This window comes from Oryzias melastigma, linkage group LG19, assembly GCF_002922805.2.
Source record: "Oryzias melastigma strain HK-1 linkage group LG19, ASM292280v2, whole genome shotgun sequence".
Lineage (NCBI taxonomy): Eukaryota > Metazoa > Chordata > Actinopteri > Beloniformes > Adrianichthyidae > Oryzias > Oryzias melastigma.
Window position 1 is genome coordinate 11,358,089 of NC_050530.1, and position 16,059 is coordinate 11,374,147.

General features: G+C 35.8%; 1 protein-coding gene across 14 annotated transcripts in view; it reads right to left on the minus strand.

Annotated features, from left to right (window-relative positions):
- The window catches only part of LOC112154175 (calcium-activated potassium channel subunit alpha-1), an 82,892-nt gene that overhangs the window by 43,085 nt on the left and 23,748 nt on the right, over positions 1-16,059 (minus strand). For all 14 annotated transcript variants that reach the window (XM_036216985.1, XM_036216986.1, XM_036216989.1 and 11 more), the window contains exon 3: positions 2,880-2,941. In XM_036216985.1, the coding sequence (XP_036072878.1) occupies positions 2,880-2,941 (62 nt within the window). The remainder of the gene's footprint in view (positions 1-2,879; positions 2,942-16,059) is intronic.

Sequence of the window (16,059 nt, forward strand, 5' to 3'; positions counted from 1 at the left end):
GGTTAACGGTCAAAAGGTTAGCAGTCGGACTGTCTCGCTGCAATCTCTTCTTTGCAAGTTAATACCAGCTGGATTTTGGAAAAATTGCATTTGTTATGTGAAAAGTATAAATAGATTCGCTTTGATGAAACAACGTCCTCATGGAGCTGGAAGCACGAGAGCAAATATGTCATCTGATCTGCTGCAGTAAACGGCTCTTATGGTTAGTAAAAGTTTGAAACATTGGCTAAATAAATACCTTCTTGTTCAAATTATCTGAAGTAAAACACCTTTCAAAGCCACAAAGCTTTTGATTATTTTTATTTTCATCATTTCTTCAAGTCAAACCATCTTCTTAAGATGGTTTTAAATTGTCATAACTTAAAAACAATGAATTTATATCAATTTAGATCACAATTGGACTTCACATTACATAAACAAACTTCAGGACTCACCACATAGTCCATGTAAAATACAAGACTCCCAATACGAATTATCTTTTTTTCCCAACTATGTAATGCAGAGTACATGCAATCGTTATATTCAAAACTCAAAACTGGACTGCAAGATCTGGGTCATATCTAGAGTCCATTGTGAGATATAAACCTTGTTTTCTAAGTAAACATTAGTGCTGATGAAACAACTACAAACTGGTAAAAATGTGTATGAAGGTATTTTTTTTAATTACTTTTCCATTTATTCTTCTTTAGCCTGTTTATTTTAAAAAGTGACATGTTTTCAATGTTTTTTAAGGACAAATCAACAGATTTTGTGAACATTTCTACAAGTTGCATAGATAAAACTATTTCTTGTATCTAAAAGAAAAAAACAAAACAGATCTATTAAATACTTTTGTTCTAGCCTTTGAATCTGAACCAGGTCTGTAATAGATCAGGGATCTGGCAGAACCTTCGTTCTCCTTTTTTTTGAGCCTGTGGCTCCGATTAAACAGAACATGTGATATTCCAATACATCTTCATGACACTGCACGTGATTTATCTATGGGTTTTCAGCTTTGAGCAAATGCTAAGCAAAAAGTTAATCTGCTGAGGGTGAAAGGTCCCATAAATCCCTTTAACCTGGTATCAGTCAAAATGTCAGCGCTTGATGCAAAAACAGACACAGGCAACACCATACAGGACATTCTCAGAGGTGAAGAGATATTGTGTTATATATACATTCATTTTTTTTTAAATAAGTGCACCTGATGTAAAAACAATTAATTGGAAAAAAAGTTAACTGAGGAAAAAAATAAAAAATAAATAACATTTTATCAAAGTGCAATTTTAGCATCAACAGAGAACATAAAAGTATAATCCAAATTAATAATTGTGATTTAATATGCTATTTATATCTATAATTCCTGGACATTACCACGAGTATGCAGGACTTTTACTTAAAAAGTAAATTCTAAGCTTTGAGAGTTCAGTCTAGTCACAACAGTGACATCTGGTGGCCAACAGTAGGTATCGCAGCTTCTCTAGAGCTCTACATTTTCAGCCAAAAAAAATCTACTAATGCTTTAGTTTATTAAATTACATATTTAAAAAAATAGCTTTTGCAGAAAATTAAAAAATGAAGGGTTTTCTTAAAAAAAATTAATAAATAGACAAAGTCATACACATACTAAAAAAATGCTTTACATAGCTATGGGAGTTCAGTTTAGAAATAGAATGTTAAGTTAATAAATTGGTCAAAAAATGCAGAAATTAAATATATATATATATATATATATATATATGTTTTAATAAACTTAGATTATCATGTAGCAGTTTGGTCAAAAAAATGTTAGTTTGCTATTTAGTTTAGTCACACAGTTTGATTTGAATCTACCCTACATTCATGTTGTGTGTCACTTCTGTTCCATTGAGCCCATCTATCATTTAAAAGCCTACATGACTAATTACAGGAAGGGCTTCATCTGTTACAGTCTGCTGCCAGCGAACGTTTTACTGTTGACACGTCAAAGCAAAGAAAGAAAGTTAACATGATATAAAAACCTCAACATGCTGGGATTATCAGTCAACGATTTACTTTTTTTTTTTGCTGCAGCTATCAAGGCTGATACCAGACAGAAGTTCAAGGTTATTCTCCATCAGCTGAAAGGCTACAAGGACCGCTTTAGGCTGCAAACAGGAGGCCACAGATGGTTTCAGAATGTAACTCTACCTGTGCTAGTCCACATAATGAAATGAGATCATAGCCACAAACCTCGTCAGACAGAAGCCCAACCCATGCGGTCTTATGAAATAACTAATAACCTTCCTCCAGGACCTCCAGCCTGATTACAGGAGTTAAAACCTATTTTCTCTTTTCTGCCTTCACATGGCTCCCAGCGGGGATGGAAGCTTTTATCTTTGTTTATTTTGCTGTAATTCTTAATGGCACTTCCTGTCCAAACACCAGGCCGCAGGAACAGAGCGCCGTTGCACACGGCGTTGAAAGGGGGCTTCCTCTTCTTTTGTGGTGATGAGCGATGGCGATTGTTTCAAACTGGGAATACATTCCTGCTCCCTTCCAATTCTGATTTGTGCGTGGCAGGAATTAGGGCTCTAAAGGTCTAAAAGTACACGTTATATTTGTTTTTTGCATTATTTACAATTAAGGAAACCAAAACATTAGGATTTTGGTGATTCAGATACTTGAATATAATCCATCTGGGATATTAAATCAAATTTGATGACTCAGCAATTAAGACAAAACTGGAACAAAGTTACTATAAGCTTTCAGGCAAATAACTCTGAGTGCCAGCATCTTAAAGGCAGAGCTCGTTCTTCTCTGACTGCATTAACGAAGGACTTTCTTTATTCCCCAGAGGTCTGAACGTGTCCACACTTTCTGTATCAGAATTGAGGGGAAAATGTGTTAGCTGTGATATTAAGAGGAGAGAAAATACTTACTCTGAGGAATCGATGAAGTATATTACAAGGGCTCCAATGCTGAGAGCGAACACAAGCACCACCTAGAATGAGAAGGAGAAAAACAGTTAGTTTTTTCTTCTGTTAGAAGTCTTTAAAGAAGTCTACTGTCAGAGTGGTTTATAATCAGCGACATTATCTTATTACATTTAAATGTTTAGATTTTAAAATAATTTGGATTTTACATGATTTTTTTTCATGTTTTTATTCACAAGTGAGAAAAAAAAGGTTGAAGGAACACAAAAGTCACAATAAAAGCAAATCTCATGTTTGTTGCATTTTTAATTAAAGTAAATCTGCTGCAGCTGGAGGATCTGCTTAAACACAGGATGTCTCTTATTTTGAAAGGAACTTGCATGTGCTATTTTCAAAAGTGAAACTTGTTATATATATATAAAAACTCAACTGTAACGAACAAATCAAAGCCATGTTCTAAAAATGAAAGGCTTAATTGCCACAAAAACATAAATACAATGTATTTTTCTAACTTTTCGGCCCAGAGAATATGAAAATTTTGCATCTACATCTTTTTTTTGTACCACAAATATTTTTCATTGGCATTCATAAAATCTCTAATTATTGAGCTTAACTGTTTAAGCCTATGTGTGCAAAAAAACTAAAAAAAAAAATATTTTTTCTGATCCTCCTTTCACAGAAAATTACCACAAGTTGTTTGAGGTTAAAATTGTTAAAATGTCCTTTTTGGGAATTTTAACTGCAAAGATTTTATAGTTACTGCCCATAAAAACATAAAAAACATTAAAAAAAACTGCCCTTTTTTTGGGTAAAAGAAGCCATTTCATCAACAGGAAATCCAAATGTTTGCATTTTTAAAAGTCACAGCTGTGTGAAGCATTTCTGCAATCTCTCCTTGTCTTATAAAGAAAAAACAATTTGTTGTAGCGACGTGTGAGTGATCATTGGACTCATTGTAAATTCAACACGTCTTTTGTACAGAGAGCCACTCAGAACTGCTCTGACCTAGTTTTGGTTTTCTCTGCTGGCGTCTCGGACAAAGAGGAGAAAATGCAAACGACTGTTGGGTGACGTCACATAATAGGTTTTAAATCACCATTCATATGTTATCTGATATATTCTGTCACATTGAAGAAATTAGTGTAACTGTGCTGCAGAGGATTCATGTAAAACCTCTGAAACTTTTCGGATTTGTAATAAAAAAAAAAAAAAAACGTGAAATATAAATAATTCTTCTTATAGAAGAATAAATTACAAAAAACTTTCTTGTTTTAAATATTTTAAATACTTTTGTCATGAAGCTACAAAATGTTTAAAAAATATTTTCATTAAACATGGTTTATGTCTGCACAGATACTTAAAAAAACTAAAAAAAATTAAATGAAACAAATAAAAGTTGCAGGATACAAAAATCTAAATAAAAATAAAAATCAAAATAGAAAAATATTAAAGAATAAATCATTTACCCAATGATCATTGTTTTTTTCTGATAATTGTCTTTATTATTTAACTTTATATAGCTAGAAACATGTTTATAAAGTTAAAAAATCATATCTCTAAATGTAAAAGAAAAACATGTTTAAAAAAACAACATATTTTTTGCACAAAAAAGCTCAGATTTGGATCATATTAAAAAATATATTTTGTACATGAGTGTTCATCAAACTGTATTTAATTTATATTTTTTATTTTAGGTGTTATATTTTTTTGTATTTCAAAGTCATATTTTTAGTAAGTTATAATAACATATTTTTTTTATTTTGAACAGTTTGACAGACTAATTAACAGCTTACTAATGGCTGTGGTAAATTTTAAAATATTTTTTACTCAATGTAACAATATCATCTTCAAGACTTTCAGGAGAAAATGTGACAGAATTCCTGACGCGTTCCTCCAGGTTTACAGAAAACGTTTTACGTCTTTCACACCTCAATTTTGAGTCACCGTTTTTATTTTTGTCAAACAGAAGTCGTTTATTTGGGTTGCATGAATGATTACATGAATAAATAAAGAAGAAATCAGCTTGTCATGCAGATTGGCAAAGACGGAGTGAGCGAGGTGACAGAATGGGGCTTCAGCTTCCAGGAGACGCAAGTGAGGAAGGGTAACAGCTGAGCCGGAAGCTTCAGGAGTCACAGAGGAGCAGACTGATAACACAAACCAGGGCGCCGCTCCCCCTCTGCCTCCTCCTGACGGAGGGAATGTTGATGAGAGCACGGGGGGCTCATAAGGACTTTTTTTCAGAGCGGGCTTGGAGGCGGGTTGTGAGGTGATCAACATGAAGCCCGGGAGTGTTAGCGAACAAAACGGAGTTGCCAGGTGACAGCTCTGACACCGACAAAGGGAGGTGAAACTTCTTGATGCCACAGGAAGTGGGAATAAACTGCAGATGTGGCGAGCAGAATGGAGAGTTTATGCTGTTTTTGCTGCTCAGACTGCTGTCAGGATGGATTAGTCTGAGCGGGGAGGAGGCCGAAAGATTATCAGAAATTCTGGAAAGAGGTTTAAATCTATGTTATCTAACTAGAGCATACTTAACTAGGCTAAAAAGCAACTATACTCATATACATTTGAAAGGTTATAAAACCTCTTGCGTTTGGCACACTAATCCTTTAAATGTTACTTTAATTTATCAGATCTTCAATGCTTTTGTGAAAAAAAGTTTCCCCATTTTCTCCTTTGAATCCAGACGACAGCTCGACCCGGAGAAAGATGAATGGAAAGGTTTCTCCGCCACTGGAGAACAAATGTTTTACATTCAGAAATACAGTCCCAGGTTATCTGTGACCCCGCCTGGCTTTCATCTATTTAGAAATGACACAATGGCCAACTGGAACGAGAAACCAATGGGCATGCATAATGAATACGCTCAGCCTAATTCATTTCCATGATGTGAAATTGTCTTGTCAACCTTCAGCCAGTGATGGCCCCCGTAATGACGAAAAGCACCCCCATGCATTTTTAATCAGCTCTTTGAAAGCGGGCCGAAAATCTCTTTATGCCTCCGACTGTCCCAGTTCAGAAACTGGAAACAATGTCGGAGCTGGAAATGTTAATGTCACCGGAGGTGGGAGATTCAGCTAACAAGGATTCATGACCCGCTTCGTCAATCAGGTGCTGGCAGACGGCGCCGCCATGCATCATTCATCTGATCGAGCGGATAATGATGCATCACATCTGTATCTCCAACCACCCACAACCAGTTGCTTGCAGATGGCTCCACCCACCGGGGAGCTCAGAGAGCTCAGTCAGGAGCGCCGACCCATGCATGCCAACGAAGTCGCACTCTGCCAAATTTGCTCTTAGTTTTGTCTGTGCACTCACTCCAACATCATTATTTTTTTTGACATGTCAAGAATAAGTGATGACACGCAAAACAATCACGTAAAGCAATAAGAAGAGGAAAAAAGGAGGGCAAAAAATTGTAAATTTGATATCAGACCTCTCACTGCTGGAATATTCCACTGGGTCATTTCGTGCTGGAATCAGAAGGTCAACATCAGCTCTCCAATTTGTCAAAAATCTGTTAATATAAATCAGTTTTTGAAAGATGTTTGAGCCAAATTCACTGAAAGTTTTTGTCTAAAAATGTATTACAATGAAAGGATTTACATATTTTACCATTTTTGAGGTTTGACTTGGAATTTAATGTTGACATTTATTAAAAACAGGGAAGTAAAGACAAAGGGAGCTGCTGGAAGACAATTCAAATTACCACACCAATCATCTTTTGTTTTTTTAATTAAAATTATGCAGTTTTTAGGTCAAATAATGAAACAAAAAAGTTGTGCTGTTTTTCAGTTATTTCCCAGAGCAGCAAAAGTTGATTAGAAATTCAACTTTATGTTGTGGGCGGAACCGTTGATGTGGAGTAAGTCCACCTCCATTTCCCATCATCCATCTGTTTACACTCTCTCCTGCTAGCTTACAGCACCTTGATTCCCCTAATCTAACATTATGCAACAAAATTAGCGAGCAATATTGGACCTATCCACTCGTACAGTCTTAAATCAGATGTCATCTACTCCTGATTTACAAAAATTTCAATAAATAAATACTAAAAAAAATGTAATTTTGAATTTTGAATTTTCATTATATATAAGGAAAAATGCTACAAGAACATGTTAAAAACACAATTTTTATGGGAATGGTTCTTTAACCAAAAAAAGTATTAATTAGAATAAAATGATGGAACAACTCTATCAATGCTGTTGTCTATTGACTTTCTAGGAACAGAACACTTATATGTTGATGACACACCAGATCACAAATGCTCCAACGCCTCTGTCTATAATACACCAGGAGGGCCTCAGCATGTCTCAAGCACCGAGGAATCAGCCTGCAAACATCAAAGAAGTCACTCTTGCTCCTCTCCTCTTCCTGGAGAGTGACTCATCATCAGCTGGTAGGAGCAGCCTGCTGGAGAGACCAAAGCTGACTGCAAATATCCAGGAGTTAATGAGAAAAAAGAGAACAAACGCTCGCTTAGATTGGATTGCATTTATAATTTTTTGTCTTGATTTGAAAGTGGGCATAAAATTAAATTAGATTATGCAATGAAATAATTATAGACGAGAGTTTAGGAAAGCATTTTGGATCATTTAGAATCAAATTGAGTCAAACTAAACCAGTTAATGAAGCGTAAAGGGACAGTAAATGCCTTGAGAGTTGACTACATTTATTGAGACACAAATATGGATATTCCTGAGACACTTTTAATAAAAAACAATGGTTTAACAATAGTTGCCTATTTTATAAAGAATTGTTTATCATTTTTAACGTGTAAAGATAAAAAAAAAAAAAACACACATGCATTACATATTTTCAAAGAAAAAAATATTTAAAAATTCCTTCTTTTATTTGAGGATATTTTGAACTATTAAAGCATAAATAAACATTTCTCTTTAACAAATTTTGCTCCTATATTTTAATTATTTTTGGAAAAAAGTCCAAGGGGCATAGAGACGTCCTAATCTCTGATCTTCATGATATAGAAGAACCTAACAGGTGACATGTTTATCACTGTAATAAGCAAACATTTTCAGAAAAAAACATCTTCAAATAAACAAAAAATAGTCTCAGAAATAAGCAGGGGGTGAGAAATAGAAAAGCAAACAAACATGTAATCCTATTTACATTTCTTAGTCACTCATCTTATTAGAATAATCCAAACTTTCCCTAAAATTCTATAACTTAGTTCATGTTTTCTGCCCTGTAGTTCATTATCACTCCACTAGGGGCAGTAGAAGATATTTTCCTACTCATTTCAAAATGGCCGCTTCCATGAAATCTCAAAAACATTTTTGGAGGGAAAAGTTTAGCTAATTTTCTCAATTTTAAAGTGAGATTTATTCATCTTTTTTTAATAACTACTTATTGTATTGAAAGAATGTAAAATTTGTCGATAATTTCTTATCATATTAATTCATTTAAATTATTATTCTTCCATCTTAAACTTAAAAAAGTACAGTCTCCCAACGTATCATAATTATTACTATCTGTCTCATTAAAAAAATGATATTGCAATTTTTTTAGGGTTTAAAAAATGGAAAAAAAATAATTTCTATCAATTCTCTGATGCAGTGGGTATCAAGGGGTTAACAAGAAATGACATCCTGAAGCTAAAAAAGAAATCCTCAAGCTTCTTTACTGCATTCATTCCATAACATAAGACAAAAAATCAGGTTAAATCCCTTTTGCTGCATCGCTGAAAGCTGAAAAGCATGCCAAAAATCTGTCCGGTCCATGAATCTGTGACGATCACGTGAGCAGAAATTTCCGACCCTCTGTTCCTTACGCTCGGCACTTTCACAATATTTTTGCCCGCAACGTGGAATTGCTCTCCAAACGAGAATCACCTCAGGACTGCCCCACTGAAGCCCAGCTGGCCCTTCTGTCACACCTCAGCTGCCAAATTCAGGATTTAGACATTCAACAAGCACAAAAAGAGGCAGAATTTGAAGGATAGTTCTGCATCCATATTTTCATTTAAAAGAAATATATATTTATAGTCAGCTTTTTATAGTCAGCTTTGCACAAGCAGAAATAATCACCATAACTCCACTTAAAAATGCTTGTTCCAAACACTTGTTTTAGCGTCTCCTCTAACTAGACTCACCTTCATCTTAGGTGGGAAGAGTCGATTAGCATGTTCAGGACAACAACCCTGAAGAGGATTGACTGCAGCCTTGACCAATACGCGCGATGAATGAATATCTGACACTCACAGCCTCATTACTGCTGAACTTCTGCTCCTTCACAGCTGGCAGGACCAAAAGTGTTACTCCATCTTTGTCATTTCAAGCTGTTGACTTTTTTTTTTCTAAATTTTAGACAAAAAATTATTAGGATCTGTGGGTCATTAACAATGTTTTCAACTGCACATGAAAAATGTGATCATCTATTTTCAGTTTTTAGAAAAAGTGTCAGGTCTATTCTTGCAGAGAAAGTCGTTTCCCATCCTGAGTTCAGGCTCGACTTCACTGCTGTGTCTGCCTACAAAGGAACTCGGGGCGACGGGCAAAAACCCAGCACGAATACTAACGAGGATTTTGAAGAAGACTCCTAAAATCTGACACCTTTTTCAAACAAGCCCTTAGAGGGAAGCAGGAGGTTCTCTTTTGCTTCAGTTGGAAATAATAGGGCAGTGATAACATCCTCAATGGAAAAATTGCTCTTTTTGTTTGAGTCTTGTGTATATGATCAAATCACGCAAACAAATACAAACCAAATTTTTCATACAAGCTACAAAACATCATTAATTTATTTATAGATACAAAACTTTGAGTTCCTCTGTGTTACTTGAGTATAAGAATATAAAAAGTTATTTCTAATTCTTAGCATTTCTTAGTTAAAAACACCAACGTTTTATAAATAACTATTATATAAACTAAAAAAATATGACGTTTTTTTGAATTTTTTTATGTCAAAATACCAGTTTTATAAATATCTATACGACAAACTAAAAAGGAACTTAAAGATTAAAACAGCAACTTTTTAGAAATATCGACACAATAAACTCAAACTTTGCATTTTTCTTAGTCATAAACAGCAAATGTATACATATTTAGACACTAAACTAAAAAAAGAATAAATTCTTAGCATTTTTTTGCTAAAAACACAAACGTTTTATAACTATCTTTAAAATAAACTAAAAAAAAGTAATTTTAAAAGGATTTTTTTGTTAAAAATGCGAAAGTTTTATTACTATCTACACAATAAATTCAAAAAAGTAATTTGTTAGCTTTTTTTTAAGCAGTAATAAGCACTATAAATAATAAAAAAAAATATTCCTTATTTAGAATCCTACAAATTTTGCCTTGTTGGAATTAAATAAAGTATTTTTTTCAACCTACATTTATATGATAAATCAAGAAACATGTGAAAAATGCAATTATGTCGCTAATTTTCCCCTTTTCTTCTAGTTTCTTTTCTTGCTTTATTATTATGAAATCCTTTGAACTGGAAGAGGAACACTGTGGAACCATTTGCTCCATCTACTAACTTTAATTAATGATTTTAAACATTTTTTGTCAAATATTTTTCTATTTCATTCTAAAAAACAACCACTTAGATTGATTCTGCAAAGGTAGATACTAGTAGTATACAAAAAAAACTTGAATTCTAAAGAGTTTGGATCCCTTTTCTTAACTGTACCTGTTGAATGTCAATGCAGTCGTCTGGCTAAACCTCCAAACACACAACTGTAACCTCTGTTCTATGAATTATTATCTCTACAGGACACAAAACAGCAACATCTGCTGTCCATAACAACAAACAGAAATTCGTGAACACAGGTTCAGTGTTTGCTTCTTCTGTACCGATCAGCCACAGTTGTCTTTGAACCGAGGCTCTTGCAGCTTTTATGATGATTTAGTGCAGATGACTTGCACAAGTTACGGAGGGGAGTGACGTGTTTCCTAGCAACAGCAAGACAACTGCAGCGGTGGAAAATCCCCTGCGAAACTGCGAGCACTCTTAAGGGGGTAGGAGCTCAAGCAGAGCTTCTTTACTTTAAAGTTTGATATTTAAATATTCAGAACTGGTGCTTTATGTGTATGAAGAACTGTTTTGGTGTTTGGTTTCTCAGGTGTTTATGAAGTTTTTATATAGATTTACCTTCAAGATTAAGGCAAAATGTGGCTTTAATGATTTATTTATGGAAGAAAAGCACTTTATTTTGTAAATCAAACTTTGCTGAACATCAGGAAAGGCAACAATCACATCACACGACAGGCAGCAGTCTCTGAACACAGCAGCTGAAGAAGTGTTCAGGCAATCCCATGGTGGGTGTGAAAAAAAGCAGCTGTGGCGTGTCATTCTGATCATGAAGAGCTGCTGTGGGAGTCCACTGATTCATGAATGAGGTGAGGCTTAAGAATGGAGACGTGGACAGTAGTTAATGTGCCAGCTTCAGCGGCTCTGTCAACGTGATTTATCTGGATGCATTATGAGGATGTTCATCGCACGGCAGAGAACGATGGAAACCGCAGATTATGATGCACTTCAAGTGTGTTTGAGGTGAAAAAATAGCAATAAGCCTAAAAAAGAAATGTATTTTTCTTTACCTATCATTATGTACAACACCCAAATTGAGGCTTTACAGTCAAATTAGCAATTAATAAAAAATTAATTTAAGTTCTGCGACCCCAAAAGGGACAAAGCGGTCAGGAAAATGGATGGATTAATTTAAGTTTTCTTTTTGATTAAACCAAATAAATTAATTTTTCCCAGTAAAAAAGTCATCAGTTTATGTGTACTACAAGTATACTTAGTATATACTAAAAGGGAGGCTGTGTACTTGAAGTTTACTTTTTATATACTATGTATTGTAAAAATAAAATGTTCCAATTTAGTCAAACAAAGTACTCTGTTAGTATACTTTCTACACTACATGCTCTATAGTATTCTTCAAGTAATAAAATAAATGTCAAATTTTTAAGGGTTGAATTCAAATAAAGACACATTTTCCGGTGAAAAAATGCACACAAAAGAAAGAAAAGTAACGTAAAAAAAACAATTACTTAATTTGTTTTGGCTCCATCGATAGGGATCAATAGACACCTATGGTTAGGTGATAAAGTGAAGCTGTAAACCAGCAGTTTTACAGACCAGAACAAATCAGATTGATTCCAGAGTTTTGCAGCTGCTAGCACAAGTGTGTGTTCTTGCATCTGATGAACCTTTCAGACTGATGGATGTCGTTCCTTTAAAGCCTGATTCTATTAGGATTCTTAGAAGATACTGAATCATGAATATATCCAATCCAGATATACAAAATTAAAGGTTAAGTTTTGTGTTTAGACTCAAAGATTTGCATCTATATTTGAGCATGAACCTTTAAAATCTCTTTAGTTTGTGTGATTTATGAGACAACATTGATTCCTTCCGGTAGTATGAGATAAAACAAAATCCCTGTTGTGTTAGAGAGTGTGGACGTCCACTTTTACTGGTTGAGATGTTGACTGAAGACGGTGAGCATACCGCATTGGCTCTCAAAGCATTTTCAAAAAAGCATACAAAATATCCATTATGAAAAAAATTAAATGTGTTGTCAATTTTAAGGCAAAATTGAAAGTAAAAGCGTCACATTTCCCAGAAAGCAATCTGACCTGAGACATTAGCATCACCTCATCTACTGGAAATGGCTAGAGGCGTCTCTTTGATCTGAGAAAACTGAAGAAAGCTCATCGTTCCTCGAAACTGATGTTGAATTTCCACTCCTGTGGCTTTCCAATTGTAGTCAAACCGAACAACAAGCATGCAGATATTGATGGAGACAGCAGAAAGAACCCCTGGGATGCTACGTTCCTACCATTGACTGTATATTCACTGGACATAACCACTTGTGTTTTAAATAGGAAGTACCTGCTGGTTCCAAGAAGTCCAAAACCCAAAGACTTATTGAGAAATAGACAGTTTTTTCTCAATCATTGTATTTGTCAGAATAACCATTCTTGCTCCGATATATTCTCCTTAACATCCCCTTTCTGATCATAATTTTTTTTAAAGATATTATATCTTTAACACCAGTTATTCGTGCTTTGTCCAGTGAATTAATATATGTCTATGGTTCCTACCCTACTGGGTAATACATGTTCACTTCCAATGAAAACGTGCATAAATGCGCATTTCGGGCTTCCATGTTCAAAACTGTCGCACTTACACATCGCTACACATGTATTAAAGCCTGTTTCTATAAAATGGTCACTGAACGCTCTTTGAAAGTTAAACCAGTTGAATTTTAACCAATTGGTTGCAACTTGTGGGTAGTATCATTTTTAATTCATAGAAGGACCAATCGTTTGAAAATTGATCATGAAAATAATAAAAAATTCAATTCTTGGCAGGTTAAACGACCTTGCTAATCTATTTAAAACCTAAATCGACGAGCATTTAACAAAAATACATAGCTGTTTTTTGGCCAAAAGATAAAGTTTAAAACATAACTAACTTTAAACTTGCTGTAAATGCTGGTATTTGAGACCACAGATAAAAATACACTTATTTGAAACTCATTCAACAAAAATTGCACAGTTTCACTGCTGGGAATCCCTGGAAACCCTCACAGATTCAGTGGGTGTCTGGAGAGGCTGAATGCAGTCAGACTCGTGTTGCATCATTTCAAAAGCCTTTCCCAGAGAAGCACGTTTTACAGACAGTCTCTGGACCAGAGTTTTATCGTCCTCTGAGCGCGTGTGTGTCTGTGTGTGTGTGTCTGTGCACGACTTTCACCTTCCCGAGTAAAAAGCGACAGGTTTAAAGGATTTCTCACTCATCCATTCAATAAAAGCCGATTAGTTCTTTGTCTTCCGTGGAGCGGCTTCTACATCATCAGGGATCACCACCTGCATTATGCCTGGATACACCCTCCATTCAGCAATCTCATCTAAATCTGAATGCACCCCTTTAAATGAAAACTCACAGGGAAAGGGAAAGAAAATTGACCTGACAATTTCTTAAATCTGGTTTCCAAACAGGAAACTATTGTTTTTGTGCTTAAATTAATTATTTTTTAGCTTTTGTGGTTGCGGAGTTTTTTTGATTTTGTGTGTTTTTGTGCCTTTTAGTTTATTAAACTTCTTGATGTTTTGTTCTTTCCAACTTTAACTTCTGTGAAGTGTCTTGTTCTTGTACTCAACCACCTGCACTCCAAAAACTAAAAGGTAAAAGACCCTCGATTCCAGAAAAAATAAATATATATTTTTAGTTTTGCACAAAAACTAATATTATCAAGAACATTTTTTCAACAGAAAATGAATACGAGTTTAAGAAAACATGTCATCCATCCTCTTCCGTTCATCCGGGACCGGATTGCGGGGGGAACCGTCTAAGCAAAGACGCCTAGACTTTCCTCTCCTCCAGCTCCTATGGGGCGGGCGCCCTAGAAGTTCCCAGGCCAGCCGAGAGACCTAGTCTCTCCAGCGTGTCCTGGGTCTTCCCCGGGACCTCCGCCCAGTGGGATATGCCCGGAACACCTCCCTAGGGAGGTGTCCAGGAGGCATCCGGATCAGATGTCAGAGCCACCTCAACTGGCTCCTCTCAGAGTGGAGGAGAAGCAGCTCTACTCAGAGCTCTCTCCGGGTGATCGAGTTTCTCATCCTATCTCTAAGGGAGCACCCACCCACCCTACAGAAGCTCACTGTATCTGGGACCTCATTCTTTCGGTCACGTCTTTCCATCTGTCGATCTCACGCTCCGATCTTCCATCACTGCAGTGAACAAGACCCCAAGATACTAAAACTCCTACGCCTGGAAGAGGAGCACCCACCAGACTTTCTCCAGTCAAGAACCATGGGCTCAGACTTAGCGGTGCCGACCCGATTCACACTCGGATGCAAATTGCTCCAATGCATGCTGAAGGGTCTCGACTCGATGAAGACAACAGAACATCATCATCTGCAAAGAGCAGAGACTAAATCATCTGTTTCCCAAACCAAATCCAAGAAATTCTGTCCATAAAGATTATGAACAGGACTATTGATAAAGGGCAGCCCTGCCGGAGTCCAACATGAACCGAGTCCAACTTACTGCCGGCTCTGCAACTCAAGCTCCTGCTCCGGCCATACAGAGACCGGCCGGACCTCGTACTCCAGAAAACCCTTCATAGAAACACCATGAGGAACGCAGTCAAACATCTTCTCCAAATCCACCGAACACCAGTGGACTGGATGAGCGAACTCCCACGATTTTTAAATCACCACAGCTACTAATTACTTCTTCTATGCATGAAGCTCCAGGGTTTCAGTTCTCAAGGTTCTTGAGGGTTTCGTTTTCATTTTTCAGTTCACTTCAAGTCCATTGTGTTCATTTTCTGGTTAACCTGGTTTACACACTTACTACCACATTTATCTTAATGATGTTATTTTGCAGCTTAAGTTTTGTTTTCTGATCTACCCAATACTGTCAAAAAATAAATAAGTAAATAAAATCGGTTTCATAAAACAATAAAAAAACTATGATTTAAAAGTTGGTAAGACAAAAGAAATGAAGGTCATTTAACCTAAAGTGATGAAAGAAGTCAAAAGTAGGGAACATTTTTGCTATTTATCACCAGTTCCAGTATCATTATTGCGTGGACGTTGCCCCTGGCAACCACCTATATCCTCCTGTGGAGCAGAAGTGTTTTGAGTGATAAAGTGTGGGAAGTGCACTAGTTCTCCATAGGAGAAAGGCCGTTATTGACCACTAGAAAACCATTTTGTCACGTTTCTGTAGCTAAACTAAAGCTGTGGGAAACTACTTTTCCTACAGATGAGGCTTGTAAGTGGTTTGTACTGGTGTGAAATCAGTCGAGCACAGCTGTCTCGCTTTTATCAAATATTTGCAGCAAGATCAAATATTTATTAAAAAGCGAAACATTTTTCATAATAAAAGACAAAAAAAAGCATTTTTTTCCTAAGTTTGGGAGTTGAATACCCAGCATGCCTTTTGACTAATCTCCTAAAATGAAATTAGGTGTTGTTTTTTTTATTTGGCTGTTCTTATGATTTACCCTGTGATTTATGCAGCTGCTATAAACATTTCATTCCACTGTGCACAGAAGGAAACGTTTTTGTTAATTAATGGGAGGCACAGAAGAAAAGTCCTGCTACTCATTAAAATTTCTACTTGTCTGGGGTTGGCACAGCGTGTGGCGCAGCGGAAATGTATTCCCGCGTCACTGTATTCAAGGAGCAATTTGCAG